Source organism: Rhinoderma darwinii, chromosome 11 (assembly GCF_050947455.1).
Source record: "Rhinoderma darwinii isolate aRhiDar2 chromosome 11, aRhiDar2.hap1, whole genome shotgun sequence".
Lineage (NCBI taxonomy): Eukaryota > Metazoa > Chordata > Amphibia > Anura > Rhinodermatidae > Rhinoderma > Rhinoderma darwinii.
Genome location: NC_134697.1, coordinates 52,821,162 through 52,848,376, shown reverse-complemented (window position 1 = coordinate 52,848,376; position 27,215 = coordinate 52,821,162). Strand labels below are relative to the sequence as shown.

Sequence of the window (27,215 nt, the reverse complement as noted above, 5' to 3'; positions counted from 1 at the left end):
TGTCTAGATTTCTGTAGTTTATTACATATTCTGCACTTAACCCCACTGCTAGTCTAGCAACACATATAACCGCACGTTGATGGCTCTGTGGCAATATAACTACTTGTGCCCTACATGAGACTCAATATCTATATATTTATTGCCACCGTTATCAAGAGTCCCAGAGTTGCAGCGTTCCTCTTTTCCTTTTTTCTTCCTTTTGGCCAGTCCACCCTCATTCTTGCTGCTGCCAAGTAAAATATCTATTTTTTTATTTTATTTTTTATTTGTCTCACTCACCTATTTCTCCATCGTTCACTTCCTTTTTTTCTGGACTCTCCATCTGAAGAACGACTCATATATGGCAATAGAAAAGGTACAGACCAGACAGAGCACCATTGTTTTGAAATATGACTTCCCAGTTGTTGTTTTTTTTAAGTTGCTACACGACATGTTCAATTGATGATACGTATTAGTTAAGTGTGGCCTTTTTTGTTTTTCTAACTTTATTAGTAGCTTTATTGCTTAGACTTTTTTTTTTTTTACACCGTTTTGGATATAATTTCCGTTTTGCATCGCCAGAAGTCATATTCCTAGACATCTGTCTTTCTGTGCATGGCATTTTTTCTTCTATGTTTCTTTCCATTCCTTCCATTCGTAGAGTCCATCCTCTGTCTGTATCTAACATTCCCAATTGTTGGACCTGCATGACTGGGGGGACATTTTCATTTGTGTGTGTTTCTGCTTCATGGTTTTAGTACTTGAAATTTTTTTCCCTTTTTGCCTTTCCGCATGTGATGTGTTTTCAAACCGTACTATCACTTTATTTAGATTGTTGTTTGTGAGATTCTGGGGAGTAGACTTGATGTGTTGCCACTATGTAATCTAAGATGAGGAATGTAATTGAATTTACATACTATGTTACACCTATAGCCAAATGTATCTTATTTTTTTTTTCTTTTTTTTTCATTTAGTGATGTTTATTTATTTTTCCTCACATTCTGGTTGGAAAATAAGATCCAGTTCACACTAGGCATTTTTTACAGTTGGGGTTTTGTTTTATGCCTTTTTTTTGTTTTCTCACCCAAACGCAGGAGTGCAGTACAAAAGGAGTAAAAGACTTGACTTCATGTCCATAATATGTCCATAAAGTGAACATGTAGTTTTTACCGCCTGATGGACGCCGTAAAAACGAAACCAACCCCGAAAAATGGCATAATCGCTGGTTGTTTTGCCCATTTTACTCCACAAATAATTCTTTTTTCCCTTTCTCAGTACATTGTGGTACATTAAATGGTGCCATGAAAAACTGTGTCCCGCAAAAAACAAGCCCTTTTATACGGCTTTATCGATGAAAAAAATAGTTATGGCTTTTGGAACTCGGGGAGAAAAAAGACGGGTTAACTGTAATTTTCATGTTTTTAAAATAGATTTTTCTGTAAAGGTAGGTTTCTCTCTTATATTATTGGGGGACACAGCACCATGTGTATAGGCCCCAGCCACTAGGACGCAGGACACTAGTTATGAAAAGTCTTGGCTTTGCCCAGTCAGGCCATACTCTTCCTATAGACATTGGCAAATCAGTTTTAGCCTATTGTCCATAGGAGACAGAGAAGAACTGATTTTCAGGTCTGCTATTTTTTTTTAAAGAGGCTCTGTCACCAGATTTTGCAACCCCTATCTGCTATTGCAGCAGATAGGCGCTGCAATGTAGATTACAGTAACGTTTTTATTTTTTAAAAAACTAGCATTTTTGGCCAAGTTATGACCATTTTTGTATTTATGCAAATGAGGCTTGCAAAAGTACAACTGGGCGTGTTTAAAAGTAAAAGTACAACTGGGCGTGTATTATGTGTGTACATCGGGGCGTGTTTACTTCTTTTACTAGCTGGGCTTTCTGACGAGAACTATCATCCACTTCTCTTCAGAACGCCCAGCTTCTGGCAGTGCAGATCTGTGACGTCACTCACAGGTCCTGCATCGTGTCGGCACCAGAGGCTACAGTTGATTCTGCAGCAGCATCAGCGTTTGCAGGTAAGTAGCTACATCGACTTACCTGCAAACGCCGATGCTGCTGCAGAATCAACTGAAGCCTCTGGTGCCGGTGTGTCCTCGCTCGTCTGACACGATGCAGGACCTGTGAGTGACGTCACAGCGTGATCTCTCGAGAACACGGCTGTGTCTGCACTGCCAGAAGCTGGGCGTTCTGAAGAGAAGTGGATGATACTTCTCGTCAGAACGCCCAGCTAGTAAAAGTAGTAAACACGCCCCGATGTACACACATAATACACGCCCAGTTGTACTTTTGCAAGCCTCATTTGCATAAATACAAAAATGGTCATAACTTGGCCAAAAATGCTCGTTTTTTAAAAATAAAAACGTTACTCTTATCTACATTGCAGCGCCTATCTGCTGCAATAGCAGATAGGGGTTGCAAAATCTGATGACAGAGCCTCTTTAAATATTTATTTTCTCTCTTTAGCTGTAGGTAGGCTGTTAGCCTTGTCACCAGCCTAGTCCATCTCCTGCAGGAAACCAGGCAGTTTTCTGTACTGAATGTTACCTTTCATTGCCCCTTTTTAGGAAGCGGCAACCTTACAGCGCTCAGTGCCAAAGCTAATGCTTTCCAAACAATAGTGAGATTGAGGAGCTCTTATGCAAAGAATGGCAGCATCCTGACAGTATTAATGTGTTTTAAAACATCCAGACGCCTATTTCCCTTTCAAAATCACTGAACAGGCCTTACTTACTCATGAGGGCAGGTACACACACACCACCTCCCAACAGGACGCAGACAAACCACAATGCTATATAGAGGGGTTTACACAGGTGCAATATACTGATAAACAGACACTCTCACGCCTACTATTCATGAGGGGGGGGGGTGGCTGCTTAGTTTTATCATTGCACACAAATGTGGCTTTTATAAGCGGGTCAGTCACATGGGTGCATGTAGTGCACCACGCTGGCTTACAGCCTATTAGTCACCCCCATAATGTTAGACAAGGCGGGCTGCCCAGCACCTTCCAATATACTGACAAACCATTGTCCCCCAGCACTAGACCTGGCTGCAGCCTGAAAAGATATGTCATGTGACCGGCCCCGCTGTAATCTATGTACAAGCAGTGGTAACCTCAAACATCAAAGTAAAGAAAGCTTAAAAGAAAAAAAACTTTTGTTTCTTGATTTGTCATTTATGATACTTCAACTAAAAAGAAAAATCCATTTCCGGTTTTTATTTGACACCCTTTTTTTTTTTATATTGCAGTGGAAATTTGGTAATAGTTTTTGAGACTTTACATAGTAAATTACAAGATTTGTTTTGTCATAGTGCGATTTTTATTCGTCATACATCCAGTCCACTATATTTTGTTTTACATTCTGTATTTTATCAACAACTCTGTAGCTATTTACATGTTATCAGGGCTGCCATAATGAATAAAAGTTAAAGCATAAGGCCCCATGCACACGAACATGCTTTTGCGTCCGCAATTCCCCCAAAAATCCACGGGAGAATTGCGGCCCCATTCATTCCTATGGGCCCATGCACACGACCGTGGTTTCCACGGTCCGTGCATGGCCCAAGGAGCCTGGACCGCAGAAACAACGGACATGTCTTATTACGGCCGTGTTCTGCGGTCCAGGCTTATAGGAAATAATGGACATGGCTACGGTCGTGTGCATGAGGTCTAAAGTATTTTTACAAATGTAGGGCAGGAATAAAGAAAAAAATTGCTTTGAAGTTCTTTTCATTTTTGGGGTTGTGAACTTGGAGATTTATCTGGTGTCTCTGTGTGACTAGATATAAGGTTTGTTCAGCCTCACCTCAGATTTACAAACCACAAATGTTAAAAATGAATACCTTTTTGATTTCCCCTGTCAAGCACTGGGGAGCTGCAGGTACTACGTATTGTGCTGTATCGGCTCCACAGGTTGCTGTACGCACAGATATATTCTCCCTTAGAAGCAATGCAGAATCTGATGGAGCATGGCGACAGAAATAGTTTCTGTATGCCTGTGTGAGGCAAATGGTGGTACAGTAAAAACCCATACGCTTGTATGGGCGCCTATATATATAATTTTTTTTCTCAGCTTGACTTTTGACATCAGCGAGGTTTTATTTATATATATATATATATATATATATATATATATATATATATATATATATATATATATATAATATTATTATGAATGAAAGTAAGTTTTGTTAAAGCTCCTTGGTTCTATTTTTCATTTTGTTTTATATTGGATACTAATTCTGTTACGAGTATGTGGTTAAACCTACAATTATTTTCTGCTGTTAGTCTTCAGCACGAGTTAGTGTAATAGGAAGATAGAGTAGAATTAAAGGGGTTGTAACAGAATCGACAATTATCAGCTATCCACAGGATAGGTGATAATTTTTTTATCGATGGGGGCCCCACCACTGAGACCCACACTGATCACATGAATCGGGGTCCTGAACCCCCCTTCCTTCTCACTGCACCCCCTGCAGTGTGGAGGAGCTTGAATGGAGGGGCGGTCGAGCATGCACCGACTACTGCATTTAATGTCTATAAGACTGATGGAAACAGCCAAGCTCTGCACTCGGCTGTTCCCGTCATTCCAATAGAATTTTTAATTGATCAGCAGTGCACATGCTCGACCGCGGTTCTATTAATTATCTTCCTTATTGCGGTAAACCATTGAGGAGGAACAAGGGGGGGGGGGGGGGTTCAGACTCGGTTCTCATGATCGTTAGCGGCCCCAACAATCAGACCGTTTCAGCTATCTTGCGGATAGGTGATAATTGTCTATTCTGGGAATACCCCTTTAACACATGAAAGTGCATAGTTGTATGTTCCATGTAATCCTCTTCACATACATTTCTGTGCTTCTCAAAGATCATTCAGTGTTCTAACACTCCAGTCGTGTTCCGTGAATGTCTCATGTTCACATTTATAAATCTACAATTGATTGAAGCTCTTACCAGCAAGAACGGAATCCCCCGCCCACAGTTCAGAAGTCTTTTTTTTTTTTTTTTTTTGCTCTGGTTTGTTTTATTTGCTTTTATCATTGTACTTAACCAAAACAATTGTAAGTTTGTGAAAACAAACTTGAAAAAGTGTGTGGTGGCGTGTTGCAATTTGTGTAAGATTTGTTTTAATATTCTGTGAAATGTCTATTCCTGAGCTTGAGATTCTTCTTCTTCCATTGAAAGTAGGTACAGCTGCAGCTCGTAAAGAAATAATCAGGAACAAAATACGGGCAATCGGAAAGATGGCAAGAGTCTTCTCTGTGCTCAGGTAAGTGGTAATCTCTTTCTCATGTTGTGTAAATATTAAAATGAACAGTTCAATTATTTAAGCAATATTAGCTTATTTTTGACATCTCGGCCACTGCTTGCAGACTTACCTTAACAGGTGCAATAAACACTTTGAGGTTCAATGATACAATATAAAGGTGTATTGACACGGTGTGATTTTAATGCAATTTCTTTGATGCATGCGTTTTTCCGGTGCGATTTTCGGCCGTGTGATGAAACTGCACCGTGGGTATGCACACTAAGGCCAAGGCTACACTGATGCTTTTTGCAGTGTTACTGATTATCAAGTTACTCATTGCATTCCTATGGACTACGATTTATCACAGCAATTTTTTTTTTGCAGTGAGATAAATACTGTCCCTAATCAAATGCATTATGCGGATAGCAATTTATCTCACTGCAAAAAGTTTAGGTCTAGCCCCAGCCTTAGTTAGGAAAGGTAACCTTTATATTGTTCACAAATCAAATATCGTACTTAATTCAATTAGGGCCTGTTCACACTTTCGTCAGTGTTTCTGTTGTTCTGCTCTTTCAGAGGTAGCAAAACAATGAAAACATCAGAAGCGCCCGGTCCGTTACATGACTGACCCCATCGGTGTCCGACTGAACCCATTTGCTTTAACCCGTTAGTGACCGTCAATACGCCTTTTAACGGCGGCCACTAACGGGCTTTATTCTGATGCATGTGCCTTTTTACGGCACTGCATCAGGATAAAGTAAACAGAGCAGGGAGCGTCAAATCTCCCTGCTCTCCGCTGCTAGAGGCAGCTGAGGGCTGAGAGCGTCCCTGCTCTGCCGGGTGAGATCGATATAAGTATCGATCTCGCCCGTTTAACCCCTCCGATGCGGTGCACAATAGCGTGCACCGCATCTGAGTGGTTTTGGAGAGAGGGAGGGAGCTCCCTCTCTCTCCCACCGACACCCGGCGATACGATCGCCGAGTGTCTGTGTCTCTAATGGCAGCCGGGGGTCTAATAAAGGCCCCCAGGTCTGCCTGGAGCGACTGCCTGCTAGATCATGCCGGAGGCATGACCTAGCAGATGCCTGTCCGTTTTAAACGGACAGGCAGTAATACACTGCAATACAAAAGTATTGCAGTGTATTACAATAGCGATCGGAGAATCGCATATTATAGTCCCCTAATGGGACTAGTAAAAATGTTAAAAAAAAGTTTAGTAAAGTTAATTTTAAAAAAAATTTGAAAAAAAATGAAAAACCCAGCTTTTCCTCTTACAAACTGCTTTAGTATTAAAAAACCAAAATAAAGTTAAAAAGTTACACATATTTGGTATCGCCGCGTCCGTAACGACCCAGACTATAAATCTATTACATTATTTAACCTGCACGGTGAACGCCGTAAAAAATGTAATAAAAAACTATGGAAAAATTGCTGTTTTCTGTGAATCCTGACTTTAAAAAAAAGTGATCAAAAAGTCGCATGTACTCCAAAATGGTACCAATAAAAACTACAAGTCTTCCCGCAAAAAAAAAGCCCTCACACAGCTGCATCGGCGAAAAAATAAAAAACGTTACGGCTCTTCAAATATGGAGACACAAAAACAAATAATTTTGAAAAAAAAGCGTTTTTACTGTGTAAAAGTAGTAAAACATACAAAAACGATACAAATTTGGTATCGTTGCAATCGTAACAACCCGCTGAATAAAGTTAGTGTTATTTATATCACACGGTAAACGGCGTAGATTTAAGACGCGAAAAAGAGTGGCGAAATTTCAGGTTTTTTTCTATTCCCCCCCCCCCCCACAAAAAAGTTAATAAAAGTTAATCTATAAATAATATGTCCCCCAAAATGGTGCTATTAAAAAATACAACTTGTCCCGCAAAAAACAAGACCTTATACAGCTATGTCGACGCAAAAATAAAAAGGTTATAGCTCTTGGAATGCGACGATGGAAAAACGTCAAAAATGGCTTGGTCATTAAGGTCTAAAATAGGCTGGTCATTAAGGGGTTAATGGGTTCTGTCGGGTTTCCGTCGGGTTTCCGTCATGGTGTCTGCGGTTTTACCAAAAACAATAGAACAGGATTCTGGGCTATTGTTTCTAGTATTATCGTTCAGATCTGTGACTAAGGCCCCTAACGGAGTCTCCAACACAGATGTGAATGGGGCCTCACACAGACAACCTGTAGTGCCATTGACATTCTACAGCTGGTGTTAAATAGCAGAGCAGGTTTCGCATTTCTGATAATAAAGTTCTGGAATATGCACTTGATTCCAGTTCTTAAAAGAGTTTTTTTTCTTCGTAGACAACTCTGGCAAACAGCTGATTTTGCAGAGTAAGGGCTTGTCCACACGTAGCGGAATTGCTGCATATTTTCCGTTCGGAATTGCAGACGGAAAATACGCAGCAGAATACAGTAGATGCGGTTTTTGGGCAAAAAAATAAATAAAATGCAACACAGGGTGTGTATGAAGGTCACATGTGGGGTAATTGCCTGCAGAAAATGTTATTATGTCAGCCTATGGTAAAATGTTCCGCAATGCAAGAAATTGAGAAATCTGTTGCAGAATATTTTTCCCATTGGACACTGTAAAGTTTTCTGCGGCATATTTTTCCGCTGCAGAAATATAAGGCAAATACGCCACGTGTGACTTCATCTTTAGGGTATGCCAAGAAATCAATCCAGAAAAATCTGTGTTTCAAAAGCCAAACAACGCTCCTTCGCGTCTGAGCCCTGCCGTGTGCCCAAACAGCAGTTTATGCCCGGATATGGGGTATTTCCGTACTCCAGAGACGTTGCTTTACAAATGTTGGGTTCTTTTGTTCCTTTATTTGTTGAGAAAATGAAAAATTTTGAGCTAAAGCTACGTCTTATTGAAGAAAGATATTTTTTTTTAATTTACTTTCACTGCCCAATTCTAATAAAATCTATGAAATGCCTGTGGGGTCAAAATGCTCACTACACCCCTAGATGATTTCCTCAGGGGGTGTAGTTTCCTAAACTGACTCACTTTTTGGTGTTTTTTCACGGTTTTGGTCCCTAAGGCAGGGCTTCACGAACACTGTCTCACTTGAAATAATTTGTCTAACTTCCTCCATTGTTTACATATCGGTGCCGTTATATTTGGCGCCTGATATGTAAATAAGCCCCTGAACTGGCAATGGGGCGTTTCTATCTAACTAAATTGTCTTTTTTTCATAAGTTAGAGTCTGGGTTGACTTTGACGTTTGTGTTGAAATTTGAAACACTTTCACAAAACTTATCTAAAAAAAAACAAACCGCATGTTTTTGTAAAAATGCATGTGCTTTTTTTCTTTTTTCGATTACCGATACTTTTTTTTACAAAGTGTTGCAACTCAAAGCCTATGTCCATCAAATTCAAAACCTGATGACAGCTGAAGCATTTAAAGAAAAAAAACAAAAAAAACACACCTTCAAAAAAAAAGTGCCGCAGAATTGTGCAATGTGAACCCAACCTCATAGGTTAGCTAGAAAAGTTTGCGGGAAATGTACATAAAAGTTGCCCTCGCATGACTGAAGCTCCAGCTCTCACACACAGGGGCCTGAACACTATATGTTTTTCATTGTATCTACGGCAGAAAACAAAACACGGACAACTGAGAAATATTTGGGTCACGTTTTATACCTGTGCAGACTTATGGGGGGGGGGGGACAATAGTGTAGTACACTACGCTATTGGTCCCATCGTAAAAATGGAAACCTAGCAGAACGGAGGCAAACTGAAACCTACTGAACGGAAAAAATACCATTGCAAACGGAAAAGCTAGCTTCCTATTGTCTTTCTGTTCGTTTGTTCCTCTGATGGAACAGATGAACGGAAAGACCAAATGTGATGTGAACAGGTCCCTAAGTGTAGGGACACACCCCTTTGACAAGGGTACTAGTAATACCCAGTTGTCAATTTATTCATTCATTTTTGGGAGGAATAACAGAGGAATGGCGCAAAGCAGAGTTATAAGAAAAGATGCTGCAGAATTGTTAAGGGAATACCATTTTCACTAAAACAGATGTGTCTGGGGAAGTGACGGGTTCTCTTGGGAGAGGATCTGAAAATACATCTATTTCGTTTGGTAGAAGAACCTGCGTGGCCGCTATCGACACCACTAGAGCTTTGATTTTGTCACTAAGAGTAAATTATTGTACAAATTTAGTCCTGAATATTTTTTTTTTTTTTAAAGTCCGTAATGTTTAGATTTGCTTTTCTTTTATAATAGCATTGTATTTTACTTATGGCACAAAAATGCCACCCTGACCATGTATGCGAATATATGTCAAGTTATTTTAAAAATGTATGATTTTAAGAGAGCATGACATTCTTAACTTGTGACATTCTCATATGTTCATTTGTTTTAAGAAAAAAGTAAATGCATTACAAAGCTATAATTGTACTAAGAAATCAAAACTGTTTAATGGGAACAGCTAACCCCCAACATTGGTGTATTTTTCCTTGGTTACTTACCTTGGAATGTGTTGGGATTGGAGCTTGTGCAGACATCCGTCGTGGGAATACTCTAGACAGCATTGCACTGCCTGTAATCTCCACACTATAAGCTCTGAACGGATCCTATAACAGCCATGCAGCTGATGGGTGGGTACAATGCTCAGGATTGCATCTCAGTTATGAACTGGAGCACATCCCGACAACTTGCTCTGCATGCTCACTCTTTTGGATCCTCTCTTTATTTTCTTTGTACTTTTTTTTTTTTTTTCTCTTTCTATTTCATAAATTTAGACTTAAAAAAAAAAGTTGTGACCTTCCTGTTTTATTTACTGTATTGTGCGCCTCTTTATTCACTTGGCACAAAATCTTAACCGTTCTTTTCCAGATTTAATACTTTATATATACACGTGTGTGTGTGTGTGTATATATATATGTGTGTGTGTGTGTGTATATATGTGTGTGTGTGTGTGTATGTATATATATATATATATATGTGTGTGTGTATATAATGTATGTACACACACACACACACACACACACACACACACACACACACACACACACACCAAAGGAAGTACAGGATTGTCTACAAACAGGTTTTGCCTGTCATTGTTCCTCTTGCAAAAACGAAGGAATTATTCCTCCTTTTAGTGGGCGGAGTTATAGAAATCATTCATTTTCTCCTCTAGATAACTTAAAGGAGTATTCCCAACTTAGACATTTATGGCATATCCTGAGGATATGCCATAAATGTCTGATAGATGTGGGTAGGGGCTGGGCGATTTTGCCAGAAAATAAAATCGAGATTTTTTTTCAACCCTATGAGCGATTTTCGATTTGAATCTCGTTATCTTGTTACTGTTCAATAAACTGAAAAAATACTAAGATCATTTAATAAATGATTTTCTTTAACTTTTTAACATATATTACTGTAATAATTGTACATAACTTCACAACTTTTAACCTCTGTAAATACTTTATCAGAAATACTATTGGAAAAATGTATATCTAATCGATTATAAGTTCCGTGTTCCCCAGCAGGTAACCGGTTAACAGAATCTATATTCAATGATGAGCTGCGTGCACTAACATCCCCCTCTGCCCATCACCCCATCAGCCGATCTTCGACATTGCAGGCGAGGGCAGTGTAAATTGCAGCAGGGCCGGGCAGCTAGCGTCGAGCGGGGACACTGGGGCGAGATTAAAGGTCCGTGTGTCAGCTGGATTTCCCGGCCCGATCACGGTATATGTGAACGGGACTCCTGGCATCAGTCATTTAGGCTACAGTCACACGATAGTGAAAGAAAATGGCCATTAAAAACTGATCAATTGTCAGAATTTCTTGTCCATTTTGCATCAGTGTCACAGCTCTTGGACCTGCACCTATATCGTGAACAAGTGTCACACAAACCCCTGCTCCACCCGGTGTGGCAGCCGCAGGCTGGCGATTCCAGACAGGGACTAGTGGAGAGGTATGTGTGTGGCTCTCTCCATTCTGTTCAATGGAAATTATGGAAACAGCCAAGCAAGCGCTGCTCAGCTGTTTTCATAGTTCCCTTACAACAAAACTACATAAAAAAATAGCTTGTGTGAAACCACTCTGAATTTCTCGTGTTTCACTCTAGTTTCGTTACTTAGAAGATAATTCATGTTTGTGTTTATATTGTAAATTATTAGTTCTAAGAAAGTAATGTACAGTCCCCTCAGAGTGCGTCCTCTCCTGCCTTATCATGTTTACAGCAGTATAGAGACATTATGAACTCGCCCACCCTCTAATAAGAAGATGAGATTGATCATTCTTTCCCCATCTATACAGCAAAGCTGACAAGTGAGCTACAGAAAACAAGAAATGTCCGCCCTAGTGGCCAGTGTCCATACTGGAGTACTTAAAAAAAAAATTTTTTTAAGGGAATACTCACATGAAAAAAAAAGCACAAAAATTTGCAGCATGTCAATTCACATTGCGGAATCGCTGCTTTTCTGTTGTGGGTTTCCCCCATTGAATGTGAGGTAAAACCCGCAACAAATAACATGTTGCGATTTTTGCAGGGGAAAGACTGCGTGTAAAATAAAAAATTTTTATACTTACAGCCCGGATGTTGTCATAGCGATTCTTTCTTCTGTTCTCCGTGCAGCCCGGCCTCCCAGGGTGACGTTTGTGTAGCGGTTACATGGGTTGCAGCGTAGTCCCAGGAAGTCGGCCTTGACGAGAACAGAAGAAATTGTCGCAGAGAATGGAGACCAGGATCAGTATATACTTTTTTTTTTCAGCCACGGTTTTCTGCAGCGGAGATTCTGTTTGCCAAACACTTATTACATGGTGTTATTCCCTGGTGGTAATGCCATGTCCACACAGGACAAAAGTATCCGTCCAGGAACCCGCAAAAAATTCCGCCAGAAAAATAGTGGGGCAGTTATTCTGGCAGAATTCTCTGCTGGTTTCAAGACGGATACTTTTGTCCTGTGTGGACATGGCCTTTCCACCAGGGAATAACACCATGGAATGGTGTAAATATTTCTACTTCCTGTTTTGGTTGACTCTTTCTCATTTCTCAAGCTGTTACAGCATGGAGTGACTGCCAGTTGTAAATGGCAGAATATTTTTATTTTTTTCCCCTCTGCACTTTGCCTGCTCTCTAGATCTTGTCAATGAATCTGCAATATCTGATTGGCTACTGTATTCATTTTCTGGTCCAGTTATTCATGCACTTGTGACAATTCGTCTTCTGGTCTTTTGTCTCTTAGGGAGGAAAGTGAAAGTGTTTTGACACTAAAGGGTTTAACCCCAACTGGAATGCTGCCAAGCGGTGTGCTGGCTGGAGGACGGCAGACTTTACAAAGTGGTAATGATAAGCAGCTTGCTGCACCTCAGATGGATTGGTGCACATCTTCCTCTCTATTCAACTCTACACATAATGCATGCTGGGAATTTCTAATGTTTTTTCAGCTCCTGTCGTGGTGGCTGATTCTAGTGCATTGCACAGTTGTACTATGCAATGAGAACTAGACATCCATACCAGAGTACAAACTTTTAAGCATATCCAAATTATCCATTTTATTTATTGATACTGTTAAAAATAAATAATAATAAAAGCTTAAATAGTAACTGCACTTCCATCAAACTATAGACCTGTCACAGAGACATATTGAAAGTTTGGATCAGTGGGAGGTCCAGGTGCTGAGACCCACACTGTTGGGAAAGTGCAGAAGCGATCAGCTGAGCGTCCTGCTCCGTCGGCTGTGATCGGCAATTCCTGTCAAGCTGAAGACGGCTCACATAGACATTCTATGATGGCAGCTGTCGAGAAGCGTTGATCACAGCCGAAGCTGCAGGACAGTCAGCTAAGTACTTCTGCACCTTCGTTTCAGCAACATTGGGGGTCTCCGGTCCCAGACCGCTCCGATCCAAACTTTTGATATGTCTCTATGACATATACAAAGTTTGAAAGTACAGATACTCTTTAAAAGACTTAAAATGAGGATAAAGACAGACTAATCCCAGTGTCTGCTAGCAAAGCTGACATAGCGTGGCTCTCTGTATGACGGATCAGTGTTGTACCCTGGTAGTTGGTGCCCACGTGTGCTATGTTCAGTCTTCTTTGTAAAGAGATGCGTCTACATATCCTCCCTATTCTTTTTCTTTCTCCTTCTAAGGTATATGTTTTTTTTGTCAGTCTGGTCTGTCGAGAATTAACTGTACTAATAATATTTCAGCTCTATATGTAGAAATGTTTGTTTTATGTTTAGCCAATAGACATTTTGCCTTTGAGGGTTCTTTAACAAATCATGTTCATTTAAATGTATTCTAGTTATTTAGAGGGGTTGTCAGTTTTAAATAAATTAATGTTAATTTTTGTACATTGAAAAGTTATCCAATTTTCATATCTACTTTCTGTATTAATTCCTCATGGTTTTCAAGATCTCTGCTTGTTGTTATTCAGTAGGAATATTCATGGTTTACTTCCAGTGGATAAAATTCTGTCCATGGTCATGTGATGTACACAGGTGCACGGCTCCAATTAATCATTATTCACAAGTGTGTGATTTGAATACGCAAACGGGCCGTTTTTCATGTATATGCATGAAGGAATTTTTTTTCTTTCTTAATGAGGGTGAATGGTCTTTATAAGCGGAATAATTCTATGCATGATATCAGCATTGATGTGCAGTAGAGGTAGATGCATCCCTACGTGTCATCATAGATTAGACTGGAGGTATTGCTGTATGTAATGGGCAATATATACTGCTCTAAACACCATCCATGGAGAATCCCCCCCCCCCCCCTCTACCCAGAATCCTTGACTTTTACCGGAGGATGACTTCCAGTAGATTTAGAGGCCTGTCACTAGTATATTTTAGTTGAAGGGGGTTTTCTGTATTCTACAAATAAAGGTTACATTTACATCCCCAAATATATAAAACTACCAGCTTACCTTAATCTCTTCCTGGCCCCCGATTCCACACCAGGATTTTTTAACGTGCACCCGTTACTTCTGCCTGTTAGTTTTGGTGCCCAAGATGTAAATGAATAAATAAATTGACAACTGAGCGGTCTCCACAGCCCATTGTCAAACGGGCATGTACCTGAGCCGCTCTGTCACTCTCCAATCAATGCGGACAGTGTCAGCGCGGCTACAGCAGCGTCATCTCACAAGATCGAGCTACCATCTGATAGCAACTACTGTACCTTCCTTGATACCCGTGACCCTATTACAGTACCTTCTGGTAGCACTAAAGAGCGGATCAAGGAGCTGGGACAGACACTACAAGCAGAAGCATCTACAGAGTATCCCCTCTGCGCTTGTTGCTGCAGGCATTGTCTGTCCTGGTTCCCCTCCTCGCTGCCTTCTCATAGCCACGCAGAGAGGATAAAGGGCCAGGGACAGACGCCAGAAGCAGTTGCAGAGGATATACAGGAGCCCAGGACACTCTGCTTCAGCTTACAACGTCTGTCCTGGCTCCTTTTATCTTCCCCTGGATCAAGAACATTTTCACGAGAAAGAGAAAAAAAAAGTAGAATTAGGGGTCAGGAAGGTATTAAAGGGGTATTCCGGTTACAACAAGTTATCCCCTATCTGTAGTGTAAGGGGTAACTTGCTGATGGGTGGGTGTCCAACAGCTCGGACCCCCACCGTTTACGAGAGCGGGGAGCCTGAAATTTCCCGATCCCCAAGTTTGCTCATGCGCACTGCCACTCCATTCATTCATTCTCTATGGCAGCGCTGGAAAAAGCCAAACACTGCACTCTGCTACCTCCGGCGCTCCCACAGAGAATGAATGGAGCGGCAGTGCGCATGAGCGACCTCCTGCTCGTTTCAAACTTGGGGTTTGGGCTCCCCATTCTCGTAAACAGTGGGGGTCTGAGCTGTCGGACACCCACCAATCAGCAAGTTACCCCTTATCCTACGGATAGAGGGGTAACTTGTTGTAACCGGAATAACCCTTTAAGGTATGCTGGTAGTTTTATATATTTAGTGACGTGACCGGTCCTCCTTACGCACCATATACCTGAAAAGTTTTACAACTTTCTAATATTTTTTTAATTCCTCAACAATTTTCATGATATTTGCTGCCTGTGAATAAGAACACAGATCTAGTCCTGCTGTGGATATATATGGATCACAAATGGATACAATTGTTTCCTGTCTCCATAATTCTCTGCAAATTTAACAGACTCCAAACTGATACATTGTAGCAAACTATCAGTGAGATTTTGCCGTTTCTGCTCATGTACAATTGTATTCATTTCTCCGCTGGCAGCAGGACTGTGACTGTAAGTAAACAAGAAAATTCTCATTCACTGACCGCAAACTAAAATCTTGAACATGGTGAGGAATTGAAACTTTTAAAAGTTTATTAGAAAGTCGTATAACTTCATTTATACAGTGATAAAGCTTTATTACCATAAATAGGTTATTTTTTATTTTCTTTTATTACCTGCTTTTGAGACTGTTGCGGCTACCAGACACATTTTTAATTAAATTAATGTGTGTATTAAAGGGGTGGTCTCAGAATCAACAATTATCACCTATCCACAGTGAGGAGGAGCTTGAATGCGGTTGAGCATGCGCCTGCCACATTATTCAGTCTATGGAAGTGACGCTAAACTCTACGGCTTCCGTCATTCCCATAGACTTTGAATGAAGCAGCAGCAGGCATGATTGACCACCACTCCAGTCAAGCTCCTGCTCCCTGCGGTCGATAAGTCAGAAGGAACAAGGGGTCCGGGACCCCCATTTGCAAGATCAGTGAGGCTCCCAGTGGTGAGGCTGGCAGCAATCAGATGATAGGTGATAACTGTCAATTCTGGGAATACTCTTTTGATGGTGTAATGCATCGTTCAGATGTATTTTTATACATTTGCTGTCCTTTTGTCTTGAATTTATACCAACAAAATACAACATATTGAGGATACAACATGTGTGCAGTATATATCTGCGTTAGGCTCTGTTCATATCTGCGTCTGGATTCTGTTTTAACCCCTTAAAGACCAGGCCTTTTTTGGCCTTCATGACCAAGGATTATTTTGACCAAGGATTATTAAATAAATGCAAAAAGCAGCAAAACTTTTTTTTTTTCTGAACACCGTTCGCCCAGCAGTCGTTGCGATTGCGGTGATACCATGTATGTGTGTGTTTTAATTTCATTTTTTTTACTCTTTTACTAAATAAAACCACTTTTTATAGAAAAAGTGGCTTGATTTTATTTTTACTGTAAACGTTTTTAAAAAATGTCAAACTTTAAGTGTTTACATTTTTTTTTTTTTTAGTCCCACTAGATGACTTCACAATGCGATCTTCTGATCGCAGATAAAATGTTTTGGTATACTTGGTATAACAAAGCATTATTGCTTGTCCATATAAAACTGACAGGCGATCTATCAGGCCTAATAGACAGTTACTGATGGCAGACCTGGGGGCCTTTTTTAGGCCCCCAGCTGCCATGGAAACCCATCGGTGCCCCCACAATCACCTTGCAAGTGTGCCAATGGGGTGACAGAGGGAGCTTCCTCTTCTAAACACCTCAGATGCCGCGGGCACTATTGAATGTGGAATCTAAAGGGTTAAACTGACGCAATCTGAGTACTCTCCAGTTGTGGCAAAAGCCTGACTATGTATAACAGCCGTGCAACTGCCGCTGATCTCGTGGGTACAGTGGCAATACCCATGGGATCTGAGTGACTAATATATCTGTCAGGATGCAGGAACTTGCATCTACTTGTGACAGATATATCCGTCGTTAAGGGGTTAAACTGATCCTTGACAATATTCCCAGTTAAGGGGGTAAAAAATTGATCTTACAAGAGTCCATTTCTGGCTACTGGGAACCCATTTCACGTCGTTTTCTCTATATCCCTTTTACAGGTTCTTTGTACTTGTGGGGACCCTGGAGCTCCATCCACATTTGTTGAATTCACATATAAATATATCTTACTCCCTTTTTTTTTTTAATCAACAAATATTGCTTCTTTGTCAGTTTATTATGTGTAAAATGTTCATATGAATTAAAACTAGCAAAAGTTTGCACACCAATATAAAAGCGATCATCCATTTCTTCTCCCAGATTTTTTATTTTTTTTGCTTTATTCATGGAACATTTATCTCCCATTAAACGTGTCCGATCGTACTGGAGAACCACACGTGACAATGCAGGCGGCGACCTATTGCATTCTACTTCATTCTGTTCAATATGTGTCCCACAATCCTACACCACTTAACCTATATTAATCTGTATGTTGCTAGTTTGCACGTCTATAGAAGTAAATTGAATGTATCCGAATGCCTTTTGATGCAGCGATAATATTTTACTTTAATGTTTTACTGTTCATATCAGAGTTTGCTTCTGTTCCGCTAGGTTTCTGGGTTTTTTGCTTTTTTTTTCACGAAAACAAAAGCATAGTGTGCTGCGCTATTGTTTTTGTGAGAAAAAAACGTAAACCTAGCGAAACAGAGGCAGGCTGAAAAAAAGTGGAACTAAAAAAAATACCATTGAAATCAAAGGTATTGCAAACAGAAACGATACTTTCCGCCTGTCTTTCCGTTCAAGTGTTCCTCTGACGGAACAGATGAACAGAAAGCTAAACGGAAGGCAAATGGGATGTGAACAGGCCCTAAGAAATATTCCTGACAAGTTGTCTTTTGCTTGGCCTGTTGTTATCTTTTCGGGTACGTTCACACGCTAACCAAAAATCCGCTGTAAAATACGGAGCTGTTTTCAAGGGAAAACAGCCTCTGATTCTTAGCCATTTTTTTTAAGCATCAGGCGTTTTTGATGCGTTTTTTTTTATGCCCGTTTTCGCTATTGAGACCATGAAAAACGGTCCCAAAAATGGCTCAAGAAGTAACATGCACTTCTTTTTACGGGGCATTTTTTTACGCACCGTTTTTTCAAATGGACCTCTAAAAAAATGTCCTGTCGGAACGAGATGCCATTTGTCCCATTGAAATCAATGGCCAGATGTTTGGAGGCGTTCAACCTCCGTTGTTTTAACCGTTTTTCGGGTCGTTTACGGCCTGAAAATAAGCCGTGTGAACATACCCTTCCTGTTGTGTTTTTTTTTTTATGCAGCAACAAGTGAAATGAGGTTCTTTTTACCTTTTGCTTAAACATACCATAGACATTACTAAATACTCATTTCTTTCACAAATGTATTAATGTGATGTGCATTTTCCTTTATTTGCATTTAAAATAAACATTGCAAATTTAACCAACTTCCTTTTTGAAATGCATCTGCTATGTATTAGAAAGTGAATATGTGTATGTATGTATGTGTGTGTGTGTGTGTGTGTGTGTGTATATATATATATATATATATGTATATATATACACACACACCTATACCTACTTTTGGGGGGGTGGTTTATAACTATATGAATGGTCATTGCCTTTTTTGTTATGGATTTTACACTTCTCATCTTTTCCATTCATTTTGCATGCATCTGCTCACTTCTGTACAGCCACAGTTGAGGCAATTGAGGCTGATAAAGGTACGCTCAGTGTCCCTGCTGCCTGCAGACATTTCTTTGGGTTGGGGACTGTTATGTGTGCTTCTCACCAACTTTTAACTTGCACAACCAGAGATGGATCTCTACTGATCCGTCGCCCTTTTCTGTACCCCGCTTAGTTACCCGTGTTTTATTTCCTCCTTGTGGCATGATTTTGTAGAGTAAATTGGATCGGTTTCCTTTTATTTGGTCCTTTATTTACACTTCACTAGAACTTTTTGTGTACTTCGTGTTCTGTGTAGTGGAAGGAAAGATTTGATATATGGAGATCCATTTCTTCTCTCGAAGTTTTGATTTCTGCATGACCCACAATCCTAATTATCGTGGTACCTTCCTCTTTTATGTGGTTGTACAGCTGTTCTGGTGGTGCAAGGTATTCGCTTTCCTTTTTTTGCAACCTTTCTATTTTAGCCTAGTGGAAGCAACTACTGTTGTGAACTCTCAAAATAAGGTTTGAGATATTAATGCTGTCATTGCCATGCCCCAGGGTATTTTGGTGTTCTGCACAAATATATTTATTACATAGACTTTTTGGAAGGGATTTGATTTTAAGAAAGCTAGAAAAGGAAATAATTTTGTAATGTGTTCTGCTAATTAAAAGAAGCACTTTTACATGCTCGGAGTTCTACTTCTTCTAATCCAGGCCATGGAAACGTTTTCATGCACAGGGTACAGTCCCTGTGACCATCTCATGGGGGCTGGCAGTATGTATAGTGTTACTTTTTTTTTAGCTTTTTGTATTTAAAAAAACATTTAAAGGGACATTATGCCTTAAATATATCTAATTGGTTGGTCCCGGTTACCAGACAATTCAGACGGTGGTGGGGGGTAGTAATGTTCTAGTATGGGATTACTAACGGAGTCCAGGGGAGGAAAAATAAATCCCTGCCACTACCCATTTCAGTACTTTTCTTATTTTCTGTTCTGAGACAACATTTACTTACATACGAGTGATATTAGCCACTTTTTTTTTTATATAAATAATTCTGTACTTTAGGTTTAATGTCCCTTTAAACATTATTAACGTTTTATTTTAGAACACAGACGTCAGGAGAGGTAACCGATCCTCGTTAACCTTCGACCTGTCTGTTTTAGCAAATATTTGTATTACCACAAAATCACAATTCTGTAGCCGATCTTCTGAGAACTGCGTTTTGCCGTTAGTGTTGTTCCACCTAGAAATTTATGAATAAATTGTCAACTGGGTGTTACTATTTGAGGGGTGTCCCTACAGACTGACCATGTACAATCCGTGCTCACAGTATAGTGACAAGGAATGGTAACACCCAGTTGTCAATTTATTCATAGGTTTCTAGGAAAAACAGCACGATGCCGAGTTTTAAGGAAAAGATGTTCCAGAATTGTTTTGCAAGTATTTACTAAAATAGACATGTGTGAAATTTTTTGAGAAACTATCGTATAAAATGCTGTGAAACCAGACAAAATCCACACCTAACATTGCAATGGCTGAAATTGTACAGCAAAAATCTGGAACAGATAGGGCATTCTGTGGATATGAAAATTCACCCCATGCCTATAATCTACTGCAGATTTTTTTACACTTCATGTGACCTGGGGTATTGCAAAACCTTATTTACTTTCATTATACACTTTGTTCAGAGACAAATATGCTTTGTGTGAACTTTTGAGCTTTTCGCACAGGTCATTCTAGTCTACAAATAACAATAATAAAATCTTTACTGTGGTTGATTTTCCATTATTGCAACAAATTGCAGTAAAGAATGTAGTGCCCAGGATACAAACACCATTGTGGGTGATGTAAAACGTGATTTATGCATGTGACCGCACACATTCACCTAGTGGCAGAGTACAGGATTTGCTGAAGCCTTGAACTGTAAATGTATGAAAGGATTTAGATAACATGACTCTTCGATCTGTTAAGCTAAATTACACTGAGTGAATTTTAACTAATTTTTTTCCCTATTTGAATTTTAAGCAATACGAGGATTCTCTCCACAACATAAAATCTGCAGCTTTGAAGAAGCAAAGGGATTGGACAGGATCAACGAAAGGATGCCTCCCAGGAAAGATGCCAGGCAGCAAGACGGTATTAATTCAGTAAACACCAATGCCAAGGAAAATAATGGGACTGGTAACAACAACGCCCAGTGACTGCTCCATGTCCAGGTTTACTCACACACCTTGCCTGAGAAGTCCTAGATCCATGCTTCGTGATAGAACAGCTGCAATAGCCAAGGGCCACAAATAAGAGACTGCTCAAAGTTCTGGGAAATGCAGCAGATTCCTGTGTGTAAACTTTAAATCCAAATTAAGATCGGGACACGTACAAGTGCAAGTCCAGAACCTCCCTGTTGATGGTCCTTGAATCATGGGAAAGCTTTGGGCTGTTTTTCATGAACGCACATCTAGCGTAGCATCTCATGCTTATCATTGTCGACACTTAAGTTTACAAATGGAAATCAGTTTTTGTTCACTCTTTTTTTGTTTTTTTTTTCAATCAGAAATTTAAATACATCCTTTTAAAAATGCTATTTATTTAAAAGACATTTGTTTATTAAATGTCTTTAAAAGATAGATTAGACGTGTCATATATATATATATACCGAGGCTTCAAAATGCGTTTTGCAAATCTACAAAGCGCTATGCCAAAATAACTGTTGGCTCTCCTGGCGTGCTGACCTCAGGTGTATTATCTAGATGTTGCTGATTATGTATTATATATTCACTGTATTTTTTATTTTGAAGGATTATGGAAAATTTCTACATAGAAACATTTATTACTTGAACACAGATCAAACCGATATTTAATTTCAATACTTTGTGGCCAAAATTTGTGGAGCTTTTTTTTTTTTTTTGTCCCTTTTAAACTATAAAAATAAACATTTTCAAAAAGGATAAAAAAAAAATATATATATATTTTTTTTCATGATTGTTCATTCTAGGGTACTTTTAATTGAGCAATTGACATTCTGTTAAAGTACATTTTGATTCATATCAAGTCTGTAAAGCTTGGCATTGTATTTTGTGTATGCATGTTTTCTTTTTTGCAAATATTTAATATATAAACCTATGATGTACAGGAACTGCATCTATAGGGTTACATGGATGTTGTTGATACTTTTTAGTTTATTGTGAGTATTAAAGTTGCTTCTACGGCTGATCACATGACTGCGTAGCTGCAGGATTTTTACTCGCCTTATTTCTGCATAGATTTTGGAACCTGTGCTGAACATAAGGAAGTTGCTCTGTCCAACCCCCTGAATAACATTAGTGACTGTAAATCCATGACTGCATGTTAATTTCTTTTGATATTTGCTGGACTGCTAAGTTTGAACTCCAACAATTTACTACTTTGTTCCACATATGAAATGTACTGATTTCCATTGTATTTTTGGTATATATTTTGACATTTTACATTTTCATCTTTGCAACATCACTTGAAACAAGGCTCCATTAAGGTTAATTACTCCCACCCATCCTCCTCATTACCATGCTTTACAAATTGTACATACTCCTCCTCCTCCTCCAGGTCTGAATTTTATGCATGTTCTGAATTATCTAAGATTTTATAAACCGTAGCACACAATACATTTTGTGCATGGGCCGCTGCTCTGAACAGTGTCAATTTTTGTATGTTCCTGCCCTTTTGCTTTTTAATATAAGAATCTAGAATATAAAAAAAACAAAAAAAAACCCTAATGGCTTAAAAAAGAAAAAAGTTAGAATTCCTGCATCACCATGCAACGAAAACGACTGAACCGAGTATAATTCTCCATATGTGTAAGCCCTTTATGATAAAATGTATGTTTCTTCTATACTGCCAAACTTCTTCCTCTACAATATGCAACCTATTTGCAGGCGATAATGTATGATGATCTCCCAAATAAAATGAAAATGTATTTAACAATAAACCGTTCTTGCAGTTTGTCAGTACAGACAAGACTTAACAGTTTAGAGTGTTGTGCTTTTTCCTGGGAAGCGCATCCAGTGATATAATCGTGACTGGTCAGTACTGTTCCTTCATTCAATGCTTAAAGAGGCTCTGTCACCACATTAAAAGTGCCCTGTCTCCTACATGTGATCGGCGCTGTAATGTAGATAAGTGGTTTTTATTTTGCAAAACAATCAATTTTGAGAAAGTTATGAGCAATTTTTGATTTATGCTAATTAGATTGAGACAACTGGGTGTTTTTTTTACTTTTTACCAATTGGGCGTTGTAAAGAGAAGTGTATGACGCTGACCAATCAGCATCATGCACTTCTCTCCATTCATGTCCATCTGTATTCACAACACAGCGTGACCTCGCAAGGTCACGCTGTACTGTCACATACTTCCACATTAACTTTACTGAAGTGTCTTGAGTGTGAATAGACATCGCCTCCAGCCAGGACACTGTCTATTCACACTCCTGACGCTTCGGTAAAGTGTCTGTGGGACTTACTCACAGCACAGCGTGGTCTCGCGAGCTCACGCTACTGTGGTCATTCATAGCGTGATCTCGCAAGATCACACTGTGCAGCAATTGAGTCCCACACAAACTTTACCGAAGTGTCGGGAGTGTGAATAAACATCGCTTCCTGGCTGCAGGTGATCTCTATTCACTCTGACACTTCAGTAAAGTTATGTGTGTGTATGTGACAGCACAGTGTGATCTCGCAAGATCACGCTGTGCGGAGTACTAATGGACATGAATGGAGAGAAGTCTATGATGCTGATTACAGCGCCGATCAGATTATGTAGGAGATGGGGCATTTATAGAGGCTCTGTCACCAGATAAGTCCCACAAAAACTTTACCGAAGTGTCGGGAGTGTGAATACACATTGCATCCTGGCTGAAAGCGATGTCTATTCACTCTCAAGACACTTCGGTAAAGTTAATGTGTGAGTAAGTAACAGCACAGTGTGATCTCACGAGATCACGCTGTGCTGTCATTCACAGCGAGATCACGCTGTGTGCAGTGAAAGAAGCTGGGCTAGAACGATGAGAAGTGTATGACGCTGATTGGTCAGCATCATATACTTCTCTTTACAACGCCCAGTTGGTAAAAAGTTAAACTAATGAGGATAAATCTAAAATTGCTCATAACTTGCTAAAAAATGATCGTTTTTTTAAAATAAAAACCACTGCTGTTATCTACATTACAGCACCGATCAGATTATGTAGGAGATAGGACACTTATCTGCGTCTCTTGCTGGAGCTTTATTCACAAAATTAGAGGAAACGTGATTAATGTAAAGATTTAAAGGGGTATTTGAAACTGCGGTGTTCATCAAAGTCTGATAGGTGCAAGTCCAACCGCTGGACCTGAACCTACTGTATCACCAGAACAGGGCTCCCCACCCTGCCTAGTTATGTGGCCACTGCATCTAAGCAGAGAATGAATGGAGAGGTGATCGGTATTAGACACAGCCGAGCTCTGCTGTTCCAGTAATCCTGGCCTCCGCTCCATTTGTTCTCTGCCAGGACGTGGGGCCCTTACTAGGTTGTACTGAGATGAGGAAAGCCCCATTCTGGAGATGATGTGGGACCTGCATCTAGCAGACATTTATGGCATAACCTGTGGATATACCTTAAATGTCTAATGTAAATATTTAAAGAGGTATTCCAAGTTAATCTGCTGTAGGTTTCATCTGTTAAAAAAATTTGAACTGTGCAGCAAGATATAGCTCATAATTGACCAGTGTTATTGGCAAAACATTTTTAAACAGAACTGTAAGGAAGTGAAGTAAAATTGTATAATATTTCTCGATCAAATCAAAGGTTTATCGGTTATGGATAGTGAGAGCTATTCTTTAAGAGAATCTATCCTAAAAGTTCATAAATGGGGAGACCAATCGTAAGCGCACAACAATCCAATATCAAAGGGTGAGGGACTGAACAACTTTATTGAAACATTTACAAACACGTCCTGACCTTTTCACAACGGTTTATTGAAATGGATGTCAGTCTAGATTAGCGGTAGGTAACTGGCAGTGAGTCTGGAGGGAGCAGTCAGGGCTACATGGGAACTAACTACCTGACTGACCCTATAGATCTTGCACTGCTGGCTAAAGTTTCCAATGTCTCTCTCTATGGTGTTTGCCAAGTGTCCATCCGGCCTGTCTGCAAGCAGAGGTTACAGCATGGCTGTCATATCTAGGTGAAAACTTCCAAGACATTTAAGTTCGGGCCATTTTTGGCATTTAGGTGCACACAGGGTGAACACTCTGCATAAGAAGGATGCAGCGTATCCAACCTAAAAGCGGAAGGAATTCCGGTTGACAAATGGCACCAAATTGTGGTGCAGATTAACAGGGGGAATAGAGTTGGAAAACAGCTAATTCTCCCATCCCACCACGAGCATTGCCATAGCAATGCATCGCACTCTGTCTGTTTTGGGAGTTCTGTTCAAACACCCACTTTGCTGCTGCTGCTGTAAAACGCTGCAGATTTTCCATTGCAGAACATCCACAGCTAATATGCCAAGTCTGAACATACCCTAATGTAAACTGAGGTTTTTGAGGATATTAGTCTGTCATATTGAACACTTGAGGAGGACATTAATTTAAAACTGGTGAAAAGGAAAAGTGGAGTAGTTGCCCATAACAATCCGTCAGACATTACCTTTCATTTTCTTTGAAAGGCCCTTTGGAAATGGAAAGCAGCAATCTGATTGGTGACCATAGGCACCAGATTTGATAAACTAGGTCCCATGCACACGAACGTGCTTTTGCAGCTGCAATTCCCCAAAAAGTCCACGGGAGAATGCGGCTCCATGCACACAACTGTGGTTTTCACGGTCCGTGCATGGCCCAGGAGCCTGGACCGCAGAAAGAACAGGCATGTCTTATTACAGCAGTGTTCTGCACCCAGGCTCATAGAAAACAATGGACGCAGCCATGTGCACAGCATGCGATTTGCGGGCGTCTCACAGGTGGCACTCCGCAGCCGGCCAACCCAAAAATCATGGTCGTGCACATGGCTACGGTAGTGTGCATGAGAGCTTAATGTTTTGTTTTACTGTAGAAAACACAACTGGTATACAAAGAATGGTATTTGTACTAAACACAACATGTATGAAGGCTGACGGAGGAGAATTTATCAGTAAAAAATGAGTCTGTTTTCAGTAACGCAACTTATTCAAATAAAACAAATGACAGCTGTCAAATTTATAGTTATTTATCAAGGGACGTACATATGTACACGATATGATGGTTGACCGTTTTCTGTAAAATGTGCGAAGCGCCTAAAGAATACAACGTGCGACTCCCTCGCTCGCCCATTCACTACTTAGCTGGTCTGTGACTGGACTTCACCATATTTCCCTTTAGTCTCTTCCATACCACATACCCCAAATCTGGGAGCAAGTATGTTCACACGAGATCATTACGTCCGTAATTGACGGACGTATTTCGGCTGCAAGTCCCGGACCGAACACAGTGCAGGGATCCGGGCTCCTAGCATCATAGTTATGTACAACGCTAGGAGTCCCTGCCGGACAACTGTCCCGTACTGTAATCATGTTTTCAGTACGGGACGGTTGTCCCGCAGCGAGGCAGGGACTCCTAGCATCGTATATAACTATGATGCTAGGAGCCCGACTCCCTGCACTGTGTTCGGTCCGGTACTTGCGGCCGAAATACGTCCGTCAATTACGGACGTAATGACCTCGTGTGAACATACCCTTCGGCTAAATGCACACGTTGTAAAATTTGGTGCAGAAGTTCTGCATCAAAACCACAGGTAAAACCCACACCTAATAGTGCTCTTTTTTTCTATGCAATTTAGGTCCAGAGTTTACATTTTAATGTGGAAATAAGTGCTTTTATGCGCAGATTTGTGTGGTTTTTTTTTTTAACCTACTCATACAATTCGCAAGCAGAAATGCAAGAAATTGACATGCTGCAGATTTCAAAATACACAAGTCAATTAACATGCAGAAAAAAAAACCTGCAAAGTGTAGAAAGGATCTGTTTGTACTATATAACGCTGCGGATTTGCCACGCGAAAATACGCACGGCAAATCCACACAATACACATGTGCGGTTGGCCTTAAAATAAGTCCTTGTGCAAATGATGGGCAATTCAAGCCCACTATATAGTCTTAAAGGGGTTGCACAAGAGGAGAAAAGAAATGGCTGCTTTGAAAAACCATGTCACACCTATCCAATGGTTGTGTCTGGTAATGCAGCTCCGCTCCATTAATGGGTTTAAGTGGCAATAGCACATGCAAACTGGACAGGTGTGACACTGGTTTTGGAAGAAAGTAGCCATGTTTTCCTATACAACCTCTTTAATAAGTCTCCCCCCTCTGGTCAACATTTAGAGCTGGGGTACAACAGCTACTGGTTTTATGATGCAATAGAGATAGATATCTATTATGAGCTGTGCAACATTTTAATAATTATACCACATGCATCACGCGGTGAGGGGCAATTTGTAACTAGCGTTTTGTGCAAAAAGCTGGTTATAAAGAAATTCCCACCATTAACTATTTGCACAAAAACATTTGCAACTTTATCTGCTACCGATCACAT

General features: G+C 40.1%; 1 protein-coding gene across 7 annotated transcripts in view; it reads left to right on the top strand.

Moving 5' to 3' along the window:
• PPP3CB (protein phosphatase 3 catalytic subunit beta) overlaps window positions 1–22,631 on the top strand; it is a 56,144-nt gene extending 33,513 nt beyond the window's left edge. For 2 of the 7 annotated variants that reach the window (XM_075841499.1, XM_075841495.1), the window contains exons 11-15: window positions 329–355; window positions 5,183–5,267; window positions 12,456–12,553; window positions 18,668–18,697; window positions 20,673–22,631. In XM_075841499.1, coding sequence (XP_075697614.1) covers window positions 329–355; window positions 5,183–5,267; window positions 12,456–12,553; window positions 18,668–18,697; window positions 20,673–20,848 — 416 coding nt within the window. In that variant the 3' untranslated portion in view covers window positions 20,849–22,631. The remainder of the gene's footprint in view (window positions 1–328; window positions 356–5,182; window positions 5,268–12,455; window positions 12,554–18,667; window positions 18,698–20,672) is intronic. The other 5 variants (XM_075841496.1, XM_075841498.1, XM_075841497.1 and 2 more) reach the window with 5 other exon arrangements.
• Window positions 22,632–27,215: the final 4,584 nt, after the last annotated feature.